Raw genomic sequence first — 18464 nt, 5'->3', positions numbered from 1 at the left:
TATAGTGTTAGGGCGTAAAACATGGTTGTCCCATGTAATACAAATACGAAGTTACATTTGCTTCATCAACAGCGGGCCAATAATCAAGCAATTATTTCAAAGTACATGTTTATTCTAATTAACTTTCGACACAAGCATGCTGCTTTACAAGTGAATATCCTAAAATTGTGCTCGTAGTGTAAATAATAACCAATAATTGACGTTTTGCTTATGGATGACATCATATTTTTTCGCACTTCACCCAAAGGCCTCTTTTAGAGTACAATAGAACCGAAGCAGGATCCCATTCTATCGGATTAGGCGTCTTCTCGTTGCAAGGCTTGAATTGGTAACTGCTCACCAAGGCAGCTATGGCCGCCTTGCTCACTAACCTGGCGAACCTGTTGCCTGGAAATAAGGACATAGGATTAGGAGGAAATTAAAAATTTAATTGAGATGTTATTCGATTTCTCCTTCACAAAGACAATAAGTGACGCTTTGTATAAAAATAATGGTTATTCTACTTTTGATTGACAGTTTTTATTGCGATACAAGTCGACCAATGAGATATTGTTCTAAATTGTAAGATATTGGTAATAGGGTAGTTTCCTTCATTAAAGAATACGAAAGGCATTGATTGCGATTTGTTACCCAACATTAGTGGACTCATAATATGGAAATTATTTGGTATTCGAAATCCCAGTTTAATGGTCAATTTTAACCTCATTTAAAAAAGGCCAGATTGGCGCCCATGCGATGCCACTCCACGTGATGTCACAGGGACCTAGATGCTATACGAGTAGGCAGGAGTTTTATATCGTCTGAGAATACCAATGCATGCATGAGGCACAGAGCTCAGGGAAACATCTCTTAATAATCACCTATTAAAATTGCCTATGGTCGGACAGTTCCCATCGTTTGATAGGGTATTAACAATCCTTATTTAAGCCAAGCGCTATCTGCTAGCAGGGCACTCGGTTACCTGCTAGCAGATGCTAGTGGCCCCATCATGAGCCTCAGCCTGGAGCCACCCCAGTCCGCCACTTCATGTGGCTATAATGGGCGGAATTTGGTTAATTTATTTGTCGTGTACCTACGGATTATCCTCGATGTACCTTTCTGGCCACAAGTGTGATATTGAGCTCACCTATGCACATCCTCGGTCCCTCTCCGAATGCCAGGAAGGTGTCACCTTTGACGGACTTGCCCTCCTTGCCCTTGGCAAATCTCTCCGGGATGAAGGCGTCCGGGTCGGGGTAGTGCTTGGGGTCCCGGTGGATGGAGTAGATGGGGATCATGACGGGCGTGCCCGCCTCCACCCACAAGCCACCGCTCTCCCTCTCCGCCCGCTCGTCCGCAGGCGGGAAGTAATAGCGCCGAGTGCATCGGCGAGGCGTGAACGGCACCGGAGGGAACTTGCGCAGCGACTCTGGAATCCATTTAAAGCGGCAGTGTGTTTAGATCACTTATTTTGAAAGGATGGGGAGGTTAGTGTAAGGTTATTCCTGGATATTTCCATTTCGCCGATTGAACGATGGTGGAATTCAAACTAATTGCCTTGGAAAAACATTCCCCTTTGCCAGAAAGCGTACCGCGGACCTTTAGCCTTCCGGGTCATTGCCGTGATCTTTACGCCATCCACGATACTATCAGCAAATTTTTTTGTCTAGATAGCGTAGTGCCCGGCAGTGGCGTAACTATGGGGGGATGAGAGGATAGATTCCCCCTCACCAAAGCCTCAGAGAAACATTTTTAAAACTTTTGTGAAGTTTTGATGTAAGTATTATAACTGCATCTGCTTAAAGTCAAATTTTAAGTTACAAAATGATGTAAATTGTATTTTCAGGTATGCCATTTTTCAAAACTTTTCCCGGACCCTTCCTTGCCTGGGGGAGGTCGCCCCATGAGGCCCCCACATACCCGCCTCCAAAGCATATTCCGTTACGCCACTGGTGCCCGGCTAGTCATTGCTCCATGGTTCGATTTCCGCGGAACAGGGCAATTTTTCCCAGGGTATGTAAAATGAACCTAACCTTAGGTTATGTAATTGCAAAGTATTTCCATGATTTTTTATTTCCATAATGATTGTAAAATAAAATCAATAGAAGTACTATAGTACTAGTTTATGGGCAGTAAATATTACGAAGGCTCCTAGCGGCATGCGGTAAATTTTAAATATGGTAAGTATTTTCCATTTCTCCTTAAGGAGTACGTGGGGCTAGCCCCTAACGCCCTCCTTTATATACGACTCAGCTTAAAAGCGAACGTTTGAATTAAAATTTTCGGTTGCATCTTCTATTCTCTTTCGTGAATCAGAACCTCATCTCGATCCCTATGATACAAAGGAAAAAAATCACCCAAAGAGCCTAATATATTCATTAAAAATTGATTTAGTACATGCAATACATAGCCTATTTAATGCACAGGGTGACCACTGTATAATTTATTTTGTGTGCAAAATCATGAAATTGCAGAGGAAACAATAATAAAAATCTCGAAGACTTGTCTTTGCTGTTAGTGTGAGTAAAATTGTGATTTTTACTCATAAATACATTTTCAATGTTTGAGTAGTTGTAAGACGGCAGGCCCCTGCTGTATTTTTTCTTAAGCATGAATGCATGCGCTAATGACTGTGTTTCATCACAGCTTACAACTCTAGCTAGCCTCGCATGAACGGCCTTAATTCCTCTACTTGCCCTAATGCTGAACACATGTCCATTAATAGCCCCTGTTCCAATTCCGAGTATTCATGCTACCATTCGTTCATGCACTTATCCGTCAGGGCATATGAATCTTATAAACATGGCTACAGAGGTATGCTTACGGTGAGTGATTAAACCGCCAAACTCTCATTTTCCGTCATCGGATTTATGGGCACTTCCAGCAGCTTATTTTCTGTTTTCAATGACAGTCAATTTAGTCGACGATCCTTGTCACGTGCGCTGAGTAAATAGCATGCAGCCTTAAACTTACGGAAGCTAGCCTGTAAGGTGATGCATGGATATGAATAATCCCCAGCGTTAAGTAAATGCACCGCTCGAACAGTCATTGTCTATGACGTATTCCTTGTTGAAAACTTACGGTGTCTTCTTAAAAATATCAGAGATTAAAGAGTATATTTTTCAACATTTGCTGGTGCCTCAAATTTGTAACTTTTGCGCCGGTATTTTCTAAAATGCAAGGTTTTTTTTATTTTACATACAGGTAAATATTGAAATAGGTTTTCTAAACATAAAATTTGTCGAGATAATAAAGTCGACTAACAGGTCACAAAAGATGATAAAATACGATCGGTTGAGTGAGAGGAATACGTCTTCTTAAATTTTCACTGCCGACTGGTTCTAGTTGTCCTCACAGTCTGATGATCCTTGGATTTGAAAAATTTTTAAACTGTTATTTATTGATATTAGTTGATATTCGTAGGTTATTTTTTCATTTATAATGAATTAAAATTGGCTTAATAGTTTGAGTAATTTTAGAGACAAAAATGTTTTCCTGGGGGCCGTGGAAGCCTAGTGGGTAAAGCATTAGGCTGCTAATTGCAGGGTCCCGGGTTTAAATCTCGGGTGAAGCCTTGAAATAAAAAAATCCTCGGAGTGCGAGGTGGCCCAGGAAAAAGATCTGGTCCGCCTACCCTGGATTCGTGAAGTTCACACACATGTGGCCTATTCCGGGGTAATCTTTACCTTCACCTAACCAAACCAACCCTCTGTTTGAATCACTGAGTGAATGAATGCTTCCCGGACATGGCTCGACGTCGAGTCATTTCTTTGTAAGGTTTTTTATCGCTTTTACAAATGTTTGGTATTTCTAGCATTATTGGGTTTTTTGTAACTGTCATCCCTCCATCGGAAGGAGCTTTTCTTTCTCCAAGCAACCACTATTATTCCATTAATATAAGACAAGAACCTTCTTTTACGCCGAGCTCTGAATTAGGTCCTCTTCCCCTTGTGGGGATAGCACTCAAGAAATCTCGTTGGTTCATGATATTTTCTATTGTCTCTTATTCAATATGTAGCTTCAAATCTTGGGTTTTGTCATTATCCTCGTCCAATAGGCAATTTGAGCGGTGTTTTTTCGGAGTTCCTACCTTTCGCACCCACGAGTCCGATTGTTATGACTGTTTACTTAAGACACGCGTACAGCAATTGGTTCGTATAAGTCTAGAAAAGTCGAATAGGTAATTGCTGATCAGCGGAGAAAATCTCCTGGGGTAAAATCAAAGTACCTAATTATGGTAGTGGTAAATAATTGTGAAAAGTTCAGTTGAGAATTATGAGAATTTAAATGTGATAGTTTGTTGTAACTTCTCAAAAATTAATACTGTACGAATTTTTCTTATCTGTATTTCGCAAAAAAATTTGATTCGTTGGTGAAAGACGAAATACAAGTATGCTGCCACTGCTTATAGTTTAAAGATAACTGGGTTTTTTGTCGCAATGTTTGCAATCCTATATCTTATACCTACACTGACGTGATGTGGGTAGTAGTATTTATGGTACTTCAAGAAACGTCAAGGGCGCGCTTTAAGGCTAAAGTAAATTACCATGTTATTGAAGTTCAAATTTATTTTGCTAATTTATTTTTAATCATTATACAGTATATATTGATTTCCATGAGTAAAAATTCGCCTGGACCGGAGATCGGACCAGAAACTTTTGGCTCTCCGGGTATCTGCGCAGACAAATACGCTATCCAGGTTCCTGAATTCTATTTTCAATAGTAGCGAGGCTCAGGGCACAATTCATGTAAATTTCATCACCGTTCACGCGCCAGTCTCGAAATGTTACACATTACCAAGTCTATTTTGACTAGACTCATCATCTTTGTTAAAATACTTTTATTTTACTGCTTAAGAGCGGCGATCTTACCTAGTTGTACCATTTCCAAGTACGGCATCTCTTGCAGTGCTTCGTAAGTTAGTTCCCCTCCGTGCTCGGCCTTCACCCCGGCCACCTCCTCTCGAAGCTTCTGCTGCACGTCTGGATTGTGCGCCAATTCGAACAAAGTGAAGGCGATTGACGATGACGAAGTCTCATGGCCGTCCAGGAAAAACCCCAAGAGTTGAGCGGTCACGTCGTCCAGGGCCTGTGGGTCGTTGAGGATCCTCTCTTTGAAGGGATACGTAAACGAGAGGATGCAAGAAAAAAGGATATCCCAAAGCACGTGTAATATAGAGACAATAATCTCCAATTTCATGTTTTTTTCTGGGAGGCAAATAGGTGGGCAAGAGTATTTAATTTGATTTTTATTGCATTTATTTTCACTTAAGCCAATTGAATGAATGTAGATGGCGATGATGTTAATGGGACCATTGAAATTCATCCCATCAATTTAAGCTTTCATGGTGATACTTAAATTATTTCCTTATTGATAGTGCATTGATGTGGTGACTCATTTTTTGATTGACTTTATAACAGCGATGTGCTTAGACCCTCTTAATGTTAACTTTTAGTTAATAAGGGTTATGTTCTAGAGAAAAAAGCGATTTAAGGGCGTCTCATATGCGACACTTTTAATACTATAGCCATTGCTTCTTTTAGTATTTGTACCATGTCTGCATACTCAGTGAAGGAGCATTCAGTACTTTTTTACCATCAATGCGTGATTTACTCAATATGCTGAAAATATCAATACTTGAATAACTATTTTTTTATATTGATTTTGCTACAAAAGTGGAAAGCATTTTTCTTTTTCCGCTATAATGACATGATATTTGCGGGATATTTAGGTTAATTGTCTATAGCGGGTGTTCATCTAAAATTCAAATGTATAAACGGCTGTTTACCACATTCAAAGATTTAATCTGCGTGTCGGTTTGATGTGAAAGCGTTAGTATGTCAGAAATGTGAATTAGGCTATTTCTTTCCTTCGTTGGGAAAACAAAGCAATATCGAAGACAAGTGTCCCTTACAAAAATATAAAATAATACCCTAACGTAATCCTCAAAAATATTATAAAAATATATAAATAAAGCAATTACAAATATTTTACTTTTTATATGGTATGGAATGGACAATTTGCTCCGCTATTCAAAAAATGGTTACATATTTAGAGGTTGGAGACTGTTTAATCCTTGGTAACATTCAAGAAAAAGGTTATACGGGTGTTTCGCAAAAATTTCGTCAGTCCTGAGACTTCCATTGCACTTCCTCCCTTATTATGCCTCATTGATAAGTTTAATTGCTAACTTATTCAATTACTACAGTATGCTTTTCGATATACTTGCATCCACAAATCACCGTAAATTAAGTGAACATAAAGTGCTTACCCGCAACCTGTTCCTTCAATTCCGTCATATCTGCGTCATCCCTGTCCTCATCGAGGGGAACTCCTTTGCCCGGCTCAACCCCAAGTTTCCCAGCATTCTTGAGAGAGATCATCATGTTCAGGAAATCTTTGCGATTCTCCCGACTCTTCGATCTGACGGAGATGACATTCCGGACCACGCCGCGGAAGAAATCCGTGCACTTGTCAGGTACGAACCGAACCCGTAAGATTCTCGTCAGGAGAGGCGAGCTCAGGAACAGGAGCTGAGCGAAACCCCTGGTCGGCGTAGGTTCCAGGATCTCACGCCCTATCTTCCTGAACTCGTCTTCCGGAGATCTCAACACGTCGATCTTTATCCCGAAGGCGCAGGACGCCACCACGTTGGTTGCCATGCGAGCGAAGATATCCTTCATCTCGAATTCGGCCTCTTTCGACTCCTCGAGGAATTTGTTCAAGTCCTCGACGATATCCAGGATCAGGGGGAAGATCAGTTTCATCTTCCCCGCGGAGAAAGCTGGGGTCAGCGTGGTCCTCATCCTCTTCCACCTCTCTCCGCTCATGAAAAAGAGGTTTCGTCCCATCATCGGGTCCATCGAGAGGGTCACGTCGAAGTCGTTGTCGTGAAAGCTGGAGAATTCTTTTACCATGACTTCCTTGATGAGTTCGGGGTCTCTGAGCATGAGGGCAGGCGTCGAGAATTTGTGGTAGCCGGTGTATCTGTAGCCCTCTGCCGCACTGTAGATCCTTCGCTGTTCGTCCGCCATGGCTACTTTCTGGAGGAAAGAGTCCTTCATGCTGCCGAAGAACGGCACTGCTGGGGCGTGAGGGATACCCTTTCTGCGCCAGTGCCACAGTGGAACGACGAAGAACCAGACGAAAGCCACGCATAGAACACCCGTCGCGAGTCCCAATATTTCGGCACAGCTGATACCTTCCATAATGTTTGTGTCTGTAAATTAAGGAGAAAATATGATTGTTAGGAATGCTTAAAATATCTCACCAAAACTAGTTTTGCGATTTAGCTTTGAAATGGTGCATTGTAGTTACAATATTGCACTATTCGTAACATGTTATAGCCGTTTCATTTCATTAATCCTGGAAAGATTACCACTGCCGTGGAGCTTATGAAGGAATGTTTTAGTGAATTGAACTATCATTCTGAACATCAATAACTTGAAATATTTCCGATTATTGTGATGGATATTTTTCCAAGCCTTTCAACTGCTGATGTACTCCAAAAAGATGACCCGCTACCATTTATATTGTGTATACTCCTTCTTTCTGTAGCGATGAACTACCCTCTCTGATGTTATACCTCGGTGGCTTTAGCAATTATTCAAGGAATAACCGCGGATTAGCCGATGGCGTTCCTTTACGGAGACAACTACAAAGGCACTTTAAGTTCGAAAATTCAAATTAGGAACAGTAATTTGCATTGACTGGGATTCGAAGCCGAATCTCCAGAATCCGTGACAATGTGACTTGATCTACTAAGGTATCTTTTTCTTCTGGGAATTTGGGAGGCCCGGGTTAAAACGCCGGTCAATGCGAATGATTTTTCCTCGGTAGAATTTTTGTACTACCGAGAATTTTGTAGCTGATGCAATCTTTACAATTTCTTCTTATATCCTGACGCACATAAAAAAGCAGAGGGAGGAAAATTAAATGCTATTACTTTCTGTACCCTCATGAGCTGCTTAAATTTACCCTTGTGCCATTTATCCTACTCATCAAGGAAGCTATGTGAATTCAATACAAATTTTGAATTAGCTTAATTATGATACAACAATACCTTATTACCTACCTGCTATAAATATACGGTTTATGTAAGGCTTGAACTGCATAGAAATTTTATTCAAGGCATTTATCACACTGCATGTAATACATCAAAAATCTCTTATTTTTTTATTTGCATTACAAGATGTTGAATCGTGTATTGCACTTTTGATTTCATTTCTTATTTCTTGAATCATTAGGCTCCAAAATACTCTTTGTGGTCAATCCTACTAATCAGCATAGCTATATTTCCCTTTGTTAATATTATGCGGTTCTGCAATCTGGTTAGCTAACTGTTAGTATTCCCTTTATTTTTGTCAAAGTTCTCCATGATTGCAACTTCACTTTGAAACTTTACTTAACAGTATAATCGAGCCTTGCATTTTATAGTCTTTTCATCCGCAGCCAGAAATTATTTTTTAGGCTTCGAAGTATTTTAATTCCCTAACCCTTTCCAGATCCCCATTTCAATTTAGACTTCTCCACCAGATGCTTAGATTTTTGTCACTTTTACTTGTTCCAGTGTGCCAGTCTGATCTTCTGACTCCTAGTCCTTCTCGAAGCCTATCAGACATTACAACATGACGAGACGAGGAGCCATATCAGGATGAGGAGATGTGATTTTCAACTAATGGTGTCTTTAAACTACTTCTCGTCTACGCCACTGTTGCCGACTTTTTTGTTATTACTGTTTGGCTAACTCATCTTGAATAATTTCATTCCCACGTGCGTCCCTCATTAGTGATTGTGTTTGCAGTAACATTTGGCAGTATTTTAGAGACACTGCCAAACTTAAGCGGTAGTCTAAGGTAACCTAAGTATTTCTGCCGGTGTCTAGTGAAGGTGAGATCGCGTGACAAGTAGCGCATGATTCTTGCGGTAAATCAAAACAATGCGCTTTCTTGCCCTTTTTCCTGAAGATCTTGGAATTGAAATTAAGCCTGGTGAATCAGAGACGTATCCAGGAATACGTTAAGGGGGAAGATCCAAAACCAGGGTGGAAATTTTTTTAAAAACAGTGTACTATGTAGATGGTTTTGAACTAATTTTAACACTTTTCATAATCGAAAAAACTTCATTTAAAAAAGAAATATTTTTTAAATTCATAATTTTTCAATATTTTGTTTTCTTTTATGAAGGGAAGAAATTGTTTTTATATTTCCGGACCCCCACCCCTTCCAGGACCTCGCCCCTCGCACGACACTATAGTGGTATTTTTTCGCGAAAAAATCACTCGTTAAACTTAATTCATCTTCATTAAATTTTCAGAGTACATAGAATAGTCCCTTATTAATATTTACTAGTTTCTAAAATTTGAAAAGTCTTCCCCATATACTGTATGATATAAATTTCTATATATTTGAGATACAGGAAAATGTTGACGTAGTTCTAACAAATATACCGTGAAACGTTTAAGATGGTAACGAAAAAATCAAGCCAATAATTCTTCGGTGAAAAAAAAGACAAAGTATGACCGTTTGAGAGTGAGTGATGCGTCCTCTTGACCGAAAATGGACGCCGCTGCTATTCCTGTGGAGGAAGTGTATGCGATGACTCAAATCTTTGAGGGGTAGTGTCATGAGTGCCAAAGAGGAGGTTCTGGTTTGATATGACACAAAGCATGCAGAGGCTCGCCTACTGACAGTCTCTTTGGCGGTCGCCATGCGTGAGGCCGGTAGTGGAAGCGCGGGTAGTTCAGTTAGCCAGGAAAGGTTGTAAATTCTAGTTTTACCCCTTCCCGCGATACGTATATGTATCACATTTTGCCCAACCTGCAGGCTGTAGAATGCCCCTTGACGGACGTCTCATAATGTTAATGCTATAGCTAATGTGAAAGCATACGGAGGAGGAGGAGTCTCGTCGTCAGTGGCGGCTCGTGAGTCAAATGCTGGGAGGGGCACACTCCACCGGGGGGTCAACATTTTTTTATATTTTGTGTATTTTATTGAGTTTTTAAGGCAATCTATGATTCACTAATAGACAAAACAATCACTTACACTAAAACACTAACAATCGCTTACTCGATTAACTCATCTACAACTAAGCCTATTTACATTAAAATAATTTACAAATAATAAGTCACTGGTCACCAAAACAAGGTATTCTGAAACACTGCAACACCAAGATTATACGGCCGCCGGCCGGCGCGGCAATGCGCTGTCAACTCACTAGATACGTCGTTCTGCGCATGCTCGGGCGGCGTCCCAAGACTTCCATAAGGCACAAGCTTAGACGCGTCATAGAACCAGCAGCCCCCACCACTACCACTCTTCATATAACTGCATGGTAATAGATTGGGATGTTCTGGCCAGCGCCCCGCGGCTACAAATGCGAACTTCTCGCGCTATTTTTGCGTGTTTTTTTCCTAGATTTTCGATGCATTCAATTGAAAAAAAACACTTTTGTTGATTAGATGTATAATTATAATTGAATGGGTATTTATTTATTTTTCCTTTTTCAAATCTTTGGGAGGGGCGGCGTCCGAGAGTCCTTATGGGCAAACAGCCACTGCTCGTCGTGAGAGAGATTGATTTTTCTGGTTTTTCTTACAGTATTCTTGTTACAAGTTCCTATGCTACGAAACGAATTTCATTACGACAGTATATACATGTCTTGGCCTATATTTCTAGATGAATGAAGAACAGATATCTTACTGGTCTACCCGGTGTTATTCGAAGCAAAATTACATAAAGAAATTCTAGGAGGAATTAATCTCACTACACACTCAATTTTTTTTCTTTCTTTGCAGCAAAGGTTTCTCTTGCAGGTTAATGGTTAGTGTACGAATACCTGTGACCAATTGGAACGGCTTGCGGAGTGGTAAGCAGATGTAGATATCTTATTGGAAATATTTTCTGCTCCAATCGTTTTTCTTATCTTTCTTTCTTCGACTTATCGAAGTTCGCCTGCTCAATATTTACGATGTGCCCAAGCTCAATGCCAATGCCATACATTTAGAAGTTACCATTTATTTTATCAACCTACGGGGTAATCAAACCTTATCGATAAAGTCAACTGCGGAAAGAAGTCATAGAAAAACATACCGAATCAGTGGCATAACTATGGGGGGATGAGGGATAGATCCCCCCAAAGTCACTGAGATATAAAAAAGTTTTTCCTATTGTTTAGTTTTGAACTTTAATAACTGCATCTGCTTAAAGTTAAATTTTTAGTGCCAAAATGATGTAAAGTGTATATCTAGGCATATCATTTTTCAAAAAATTTCCCGAAAGAGTTGCCTGGGGGGGGATTGTCACCCCAGGCCATCCTATCCAGGCCACCCCTCCCTCCCCCCCCACAAAGCATATTTCTAGTTACGCCACTGTACCGAATGATAAACAAGGTATTGTATTTCCCACTCGTAGTACTTGATGGTGATTGTGTAACAATCGAAATACGTGTGGTAGCCTGTTATAATAAAATTAGTGGGCAATGCGATACCTTGTTTATAATTCTTATCGATAAAATAAATATCGATACTTACAGTCAAGCGATTAGTTGCGATCTCAATCTTGGTTCCCCAAGCTTTCCCCTTCAACTGTCTTCACACTCTCCGCCATTCAAGTCTTCTATACCCAGTCGCGGAGCTATCCAACCGAACGAGGCGATGGACACAGTGACTATGGGACTCCCTTCGGCCTCTCAAAGAGCCAGACTCAATCCTCTCCGCTACCAACGAAATCGCGCTCGAAAACAAACAGACGGCGGAGAAGGACGACGCATGGTAATCTTTTGGGTCTCTCTCTCTCTTCCTCTTCATCCTTCTCTCTTCTTCCTCAATCCTTTCCCCTCACGTCCTCTTCGCCACTGTAGCGATGCAGAAATCTGCTTCGAATCATCAAACGGCACGATGGCGATAGAATTAGAGTTCGTTTCCGTCCCAACGCTCCCATTCTGACGTGAGCGGTCCCAACGCAGCGTGAGCTGACTTGGGTACAAATGCTAGGCATTGGTTGGTGTTTGGTCTCAACAGCCATGGCATATTAATAATATAATTCTGCTTCAACATATTAATGCTACATTTTGTTCCCTAAAACATGATAATATAAGCTGGAGCACTCATTTTCATTTTCCTTAGAGCGTCATCCGGACATCAGGAAACAAACAATTTACAATGTTTTACCTTCGTCATTCAAGAAATTGGTTTTTTCCTCCCTCGTTCCCTAGGGAAAAATTCCACTCATGATTTCGAGTCTATGATTGCAGATTGAAAGTAAAGTTGAAAAAAACAAAATGTAGAGCATTTTCGATTAATTTTAGCATAAGAAATTGATCATCTAACGATTAGTAGCTGATTATGAAACCCATTGTTAAGGTGACTCGTTAAATACAGGGGCATCAGTTAATTTTTATAGTCGTTTTACTTGTATGTGGACCAAACAATGGCTTTTTTGGCGTTATTTAAATATTGTCCTTGTCTCATAGAGAACGGGTAGCCTAGTGGGGAGAGCTTTCGACCGAAGGTTCCCGTGTTCGAATCCCAGAAGAAGCCTACGTACATCTGAAATAAAAATTCTCGGAGTCCTAGGCGGCTCAGGGAAAGAAACACTACCGTAATTCCTACGCTGAATATGTGAATCTGACTCCCTTAAGCCTAGTGCCGAGTGATATCTTCCCTCACCTATTTAAATCAACTTAAGATGATGAGAGTGATGGTATTGTGGTCAGAAGATCAGAAGTTTGGCCCAAACATGCCCAACAATAGTGAAACATAAGAAAATGTAGCTTATGACTATCATAGCGTTGTTTACCCACTACTGACGCCCATTTTTAAAGCATATTATCAACTCCTCTTGTTAAAATTTCTCGGTGTTACTCGGTGAATTTTACTGCTTAGTATTGGTTTCCCACTTAAATATAGTTTTTTTTACATAATTGTGTACACCAAACAGGCTCATTTTTACCGTTGAATTCACAAGCATAGAAGACGCTGAGCCATTCTTCCTCTTTTCTTCATTCTTGCGCCCTCTAACCGGATGAAAGTCATTGTCATTGTCACAACCATGGCAGCTCTTCATAGTGGCAAGGGTAAAAATAATTTGCGAAAACATTTGAAGCGAAAAAAATGTGGAGATTGTTACAGTTAATATTTGTCATGAGTGTATATTTGCTCTTAAACGTAGTGTGTTAATATGTAATTATAAAATGTAATCAGTGATGAGCTATGTAAAACGAATACCTGTGATAAAATTTCTTTTTTCAAACATATCTTGGCCTTACTAAACTACTCTCTTACAATTAATTTTTCACCATCTAATTAGTAAATCTCTTTTTGTCCTGTTTTCCTATTTTTGTGTACACTCTTGCATGCTTTTTAGAGTTGTCGATCCACCCGCAAGCCATTATCTGTTTTTTTAAAAGGATACTATTGACTGCAATCAGAGATTAGGGAACATCTGGCGGGTGATAAGAATGTGAAAAACTACTAGCGAGAACTTTCATTTCACTTTTATTTGGGCCATTATCTGTTTCAATGTAGGTTCGGTGAGTCTTTCAAAGATACTTTGATTAGAATCACAAAAAAACATTGTATAGACTCATTAGATCCAGGATGGGAGTGAAGAAAATTTTTTGTTACTATTTGGCCTCTTCTTCTCTTAAGTGACATGTCATCCTTATCTTTTTGAAATTTTCTGCCTTGATAATGCTGCACAATGATGCGTTGACGCCTCTGACTCAGCAAAAAAAGATACGAGACCTTGAATGTCATCCCGCCACGGGTTATCCGCACGTCCGAACTCATCGTATCTCACAAGTTTCTCCAATGAGCCTTTCCATTGGATTCAAGTTTTGCTTTGTATTTAAAAAATGTAATCAGTTTCTTTCCCTCGTCATCGGAAATAAATCGGCAAATTAATTTCTTGAACTTATCGGCCATCTTGCAATCTCCAATCCCCATTTTACTCTAGTACGGTCAGCTTAGAGGCCTGTTTACACGATGGATTAACACGTACGAGTTACCTACTGTGTGAATGCTTGAACGATGTTGGTGGACCGCAACCAGGTGCGGATCCAGGATTAATTTTTGGAGGGGGCACAAGGGTCTGATTGATCTTCTGATATTTGAGATTAAATACAAAATACAACTATTACTGTATAAAATATTCTCTTTATTTTAATCTGAAAGTTATTGATACTAAATTAATTGAATGAGTACCGTAATACACAAAATAAAACGTGTGTGATTAAAACGTATTAAAAATATTGTCTATTTCTTAAGCGCCTGGGGATGGAGGGGGAACGTGCCCCCCTAAATCCGCCTATGACCGCAAGGGCACATGTATGAATGCATGAACCAAATTAGAACAGGATCTATTTTCTGTACATGCATTCGCATGTGCATTTTTGCGTTCATTCACGCATTCATGCGTTTAGACATTAACTTTTACGGGTTAATGTACCGTGTAAACAGGCTTTAGGATAGGGAATGGAGCCGAAAAAGGAAAGAAAACGCTGAGGGAACCAGATCACGTTCGTTTCCGAGTTCAATGGAAGAGCACCTTGAAATAACGTCACGTTCCCCACTCTCCGTGACATTGGGTGACGACGATACTCGGCAACGTCTCGTGATGGATTCTCCGTAGATAATCCTCGTGATTTCGATGTGCTAGATAAGACGGACGGGCAAACGAGAAAACGAGCATAATAAAACGTGGTATAAAAAATAATAATGGGAGGTGAAAGGGCCTCTTTTCAACTAAATCCGGCCCTGCTCCACACTTTGCTCTACATAGATCCGGTTTGTATACAGTGATGTATTCGCTCACCAATTTTCTTCTACTCTCGATTTTGATAGGGTTTTACAAGTACACAGACCCGTATATTTCGATTTTTCAATCCGTCCGCTACTTCTCGCGACGAAAAATCGTGAGCCTTGACCAATTAGCTGATAAGTTGATGGTGTCACGAACTCATGCCGAGCGTGTTTCCGATCCTGTGTCACTCCTCGGCCGCCTGCACGAGCCGCGTGTGCTTCGTTTTTTACGCTTGTGAGCGATTTCTTCTGTGATTGGAAGGTTCTCCCCCAATGAGGAAATGAGCCAGATCGTTGTTGACGTCATCAACTCATAAAAATAAGGCAGTAACTTTCGCGTTTTCTTATTTAGAGGTACGAATGAATGGCTGATTATTAACGATTAATGTTCCATCGTAACTTATTTTTACTTTCCATCTGCTGAGTTTTTATTTAACTCCACCGCCCCGAAATCAGCAAATTTAAGGCCTTAATAGCGGGGACTTTAGCGAGCTATAACTTAAGACGATCACAAACACCCATGCTCAAGATAGGGGCATCTTTAGCAGACGGGACTCGAACCCGTGACCTCCGGTTTGTCAGGCAAGGACTACACCCCGCCGACACCGAGGCCAATATCTTTCCATGTGTATATTAATTGTGATTTTATGTCTATGTGTACTGCTCCATTGATATACTCATTGTATTTTATATACCAATGCTGGTTGGCTGATGAGCCCAAGACTTTCTTAGGTCGACTAATCTGATCTTTTACGGCCGACCTGTCTCATCTCTTACCACCGGGATAGGGCACAAATAAAGTCTTCATGTATTTCTCTCCATTGCTTTTCGAGTTAGCTGCGTCGAAGTTGAGTTCTGATGACGTTTTTTGGCCTATGCTGGTCACATCTTCGGATCAGGTCTGAGTGCCGATGCCTGTGGTCACTCACTGGCCGCGCTGAAGGAGGGTACGGTAAATACTGTACCGGTGAGTCAATCTCACCTCAACCAGTCAGACAAAATTACAAAAAAAATGACATGTGTATATGTACTGTTGTCATTTGTAGTGTTGTTTATGTGAAGGAGAAACTTAAAGACTAAATAGTAGTACAATAACAAAAATATTAAAGCACATTATTATTTTTTTCTTTTGAACAATTGTTAGGTGATTAACAATAGATTTTTAAAGCCTTATTATGATTTTAATATTTTTTTTGTGATTACAGTTTTTCCCCTTGACACTTTTTTATATGGCAAAATGACAATATAGATAAACAAATTATATGAGAGTAAAGAAGAAGGGAAAGACAGGAAAGACTCATAGATGAGTGATTTGGTGAGGCAGTGTGTATGTAGTTAGGACACTCGGGTCGTAGTCCCATAAGTCTGTAAGTAGAGTACTGCCTGTGCTCTTCAGCCTGGACTGAAAATTACTAATTAAATGGGAGACGAATTAATTTATGGAGGGAAGCATGGTCCGCTATATATGCCATCCTCATGGTAGCCTACCAGTGGCGATTTTTTCGCTTTTTGTTTTGAGGTCCTCGATGCTGATTGGTCGAGCCACCGGTAGACTACCCTGAGGATGGTATATATAGCAGGCCATTTCCATCCAGGGGCGCAGCTAGGAATTAAGGCTGGGGTGGTTTAGGTACAACTAATACCGGGGTGTGTGGGGGTATGGACTACCCACCAGGATAAGCGGTCAGCACGAGATTAATAAATTGCGGAATTTTAAGATAAAAGGTTCAAAATGGTGAGTTTTACGGCTTTCTGTGGGATATTTTATTAATCCTTACACTATTCTATTAGTAATATCAATCCAATTAAGTAAAATGGATTAAACTTAAAAATTTCTCTGAGCTCTGGGGGGGGGGGGGGGTTTAACCCCAAACCCCCCCCCCCTCGCTGCGCCACTGTTTCCATCTATTGGCACTCAAACCTGATCTGAAGATGTGACTAGCATAGGCCAAGTAACGTCATCAGAACTCAACTTCGACACAGCTAACCCAAAAAGCAATGGAGAGAAAGGCAATCCAGCACTGTGAAAGCCTAAAGCAGAAAAAGATGTCTTCATGTGTCCAATATCAGATTTCAGATCAAGTAACTTTCTTTCAAAGAACAATCTTTAGGCAATCTATCCTCTCCTAGAGTGCCAGTTGCACCATATCCACGGAAATTCTAATCGATATACATGGCTTGAATGTTGGTTTTTACCTTGATAAATGCCAAAATCTACTATGAACCCACTGGGAGTGTTCAAACACCAGACCTTATTACCAAAATGGAATGACTTTTACTGAATGAATTGCATGTAGGGATGGATGCTAAAATACACAATCATGCCCTCCTTAAAATAGAGTTTTTTCAGTGGGAAAAATTCCCCTGAAACTTTCTTTCAATTTAGTGTACAATGGGCGTAGCTCCCACAATTTGTCTTTCATGTCGGGCATCGCATTGTCAACTCTGCAAAGGAATTTACTTACCTCAAGGAACCTATTCCTTCGCATGGTTACGGTAACCATTGAGTTGTGAACATCCCCAGAATCTTCCCAGGAGAATCTCTCGGATAGAACCCTGTGATAACCTCATAACAGAAAATATGAATTCCTATGAAAATTTTCGTCTCCTCTTTTCTGATACTAGAAGATGAAAAACCAATAAAATTCCCTCAATTCAAGGAGATCTGTTTTGGGGAATAACATATTTCTTAAAAAAGACCTTCCCGTCACCAATTGGCTGCTTCTCTTTTCAATTTTTTCTGTTGGTGAAGTAATGTAAGCTTCATTTACTTCAAATCCTTTTCCTTACATATAACTGGTACCAAATTTTCAGTCTTTTCTTGAAATTCTTTAGTATTATCATCATCAAGCCGTAAAACAAGCTCCACTCTTTTCCCATTCAATTTTCCACTAGTCCACCAGCCTCGTCATCTAAAATTTCCTCATCAGTGGCAACTGCTGCTTTTGGTGGCTAAAAGTGTATTATGCAACAATTATGCAACAGAAGTATATTTATTCCACTTTGTCGAGGTCTTTGTTTTCTGGAAGCTTATTGGCTATACCCAGAGTAATATCTCGGAGCTATCAATATCACAAAGAATAAAATTTTTAAATCGAAAGTAATTACCAGAATAGAAGTTTATAAAAGCAAATTAATCAATTTATTGAATTATAATAAATCGTTGGGTGGGAATACGAAGGTAGAAACGTTGAAATTACTTTAAATTTTGGGAAGAGCTTCATTTATGCGACTGGGAAGATTTGCGTAGGGATCCACCCATTGTGACATTTATGTCATAGCAGCATTTAACACAGAATATCTCAGCATTCCAAAGCAATACCAAACATATTGATGTGTAACATATTATTAATTTTGTATCATTATGCATATATAAACCAAAAGTTGTCACAGTAACGCATATAGATAGTAAAAAAATTAAATACTTTTGCAATGCAAACTTCCATTTTCAGTGTTCAGGGAAGGCACCGCGGTACCAGGAGAGCTAAAAGGATATGTTTTCACTCTCACTAACAAGTCATACACAGAAATTAATCCCATAACGTTCACTTTCTAAATAAGTATAAAACACAACGATTACCTACCTTGCTCAAGTGATGCAAGAGCCATTAAAGTGGAGCGATGCCGCGTGTGACATTTTTGTTTCATTGGGTGGATCCAGGTTAATTTTTAAGGAAGTACATAA

At 40.0% G+C, this 18464-nt stretch overlaps 1 protein-coding gene across 1 annotated transcript; it reads right to left on the bottom strand.

The window, feature by feature from the left end:
* Positions 1–91: 91 nt before the first annotated feature.
* On the bottom strand, positions 92–11737 carry LOC124155820 (cytochrome P450 6k1-like). The gene is made up of 5 exons (XM_046529946.1): positions 11510–11737; positions 6251–7198; positions 4851–5090; positions 1127–1408; positions 92–387 (listed from the first exon to the last, which is right to left on the bottom strand). The coding sequence occupies exons 2-5, from the start codon at positions 7185–7187 to the stop codon at positions 221–223; spliced, it is 1626 nt and encodes a 541-aa protein (XP_046385902.1). The 5' UTR covers positions 7188–7198; positions 11510–11737; the 3' UTR covers positions 92–220.
* Between the last annotated feature and the right edge of the window lie 6727 nt (positions 11738–18464).

The sequence above is a fragment of the Ischnura elegans genome, chromosome 3 (genome assembly GCF_921293095.1).
Source record: "Ischnura elegans chromosome 3, ioIscEleg1.1, whole genome shotgun sequence".
Taxonomy (NCBI): Eukaryota; Metazoa; Arthropoda; class Insecta; order Odonata; family Coenagrionidae; genus Ischnura; species Ischnura elegans.
Note: the sequence above shows the minus strand (reverse complement) of the source record. Positions and strands in the feature narration are given on the sequence as shown.

What these genes read in the sequence shown, in the direction of transcription:
- LOC124155820 (XM_046529946.1), bottom strand. Translation starts at nt 7,187, where the DNA reads ATGGAAGGTATCAGCTGTGCCGAAATATTGGGACTCGCGACGGGTGTT. An exon ending in CTTGGAAATGGTACAACTAG is followed by an intron (nt 1,409 to 4,850) that starts GTAAGATCGCCG and finishes AATGGATTCCAG; the next exon opens with AGTCGCTGCGCAAGTTCCCT. An exon ending in GGGACCGAGGATGTGCATAG is followed by an intron (nt 388 to 1,126) that starts GTGAGCTCAATA and finishes CCTTATTTCCAG; the next exon opens with GCAACAGGTTCGCCAGGTTA.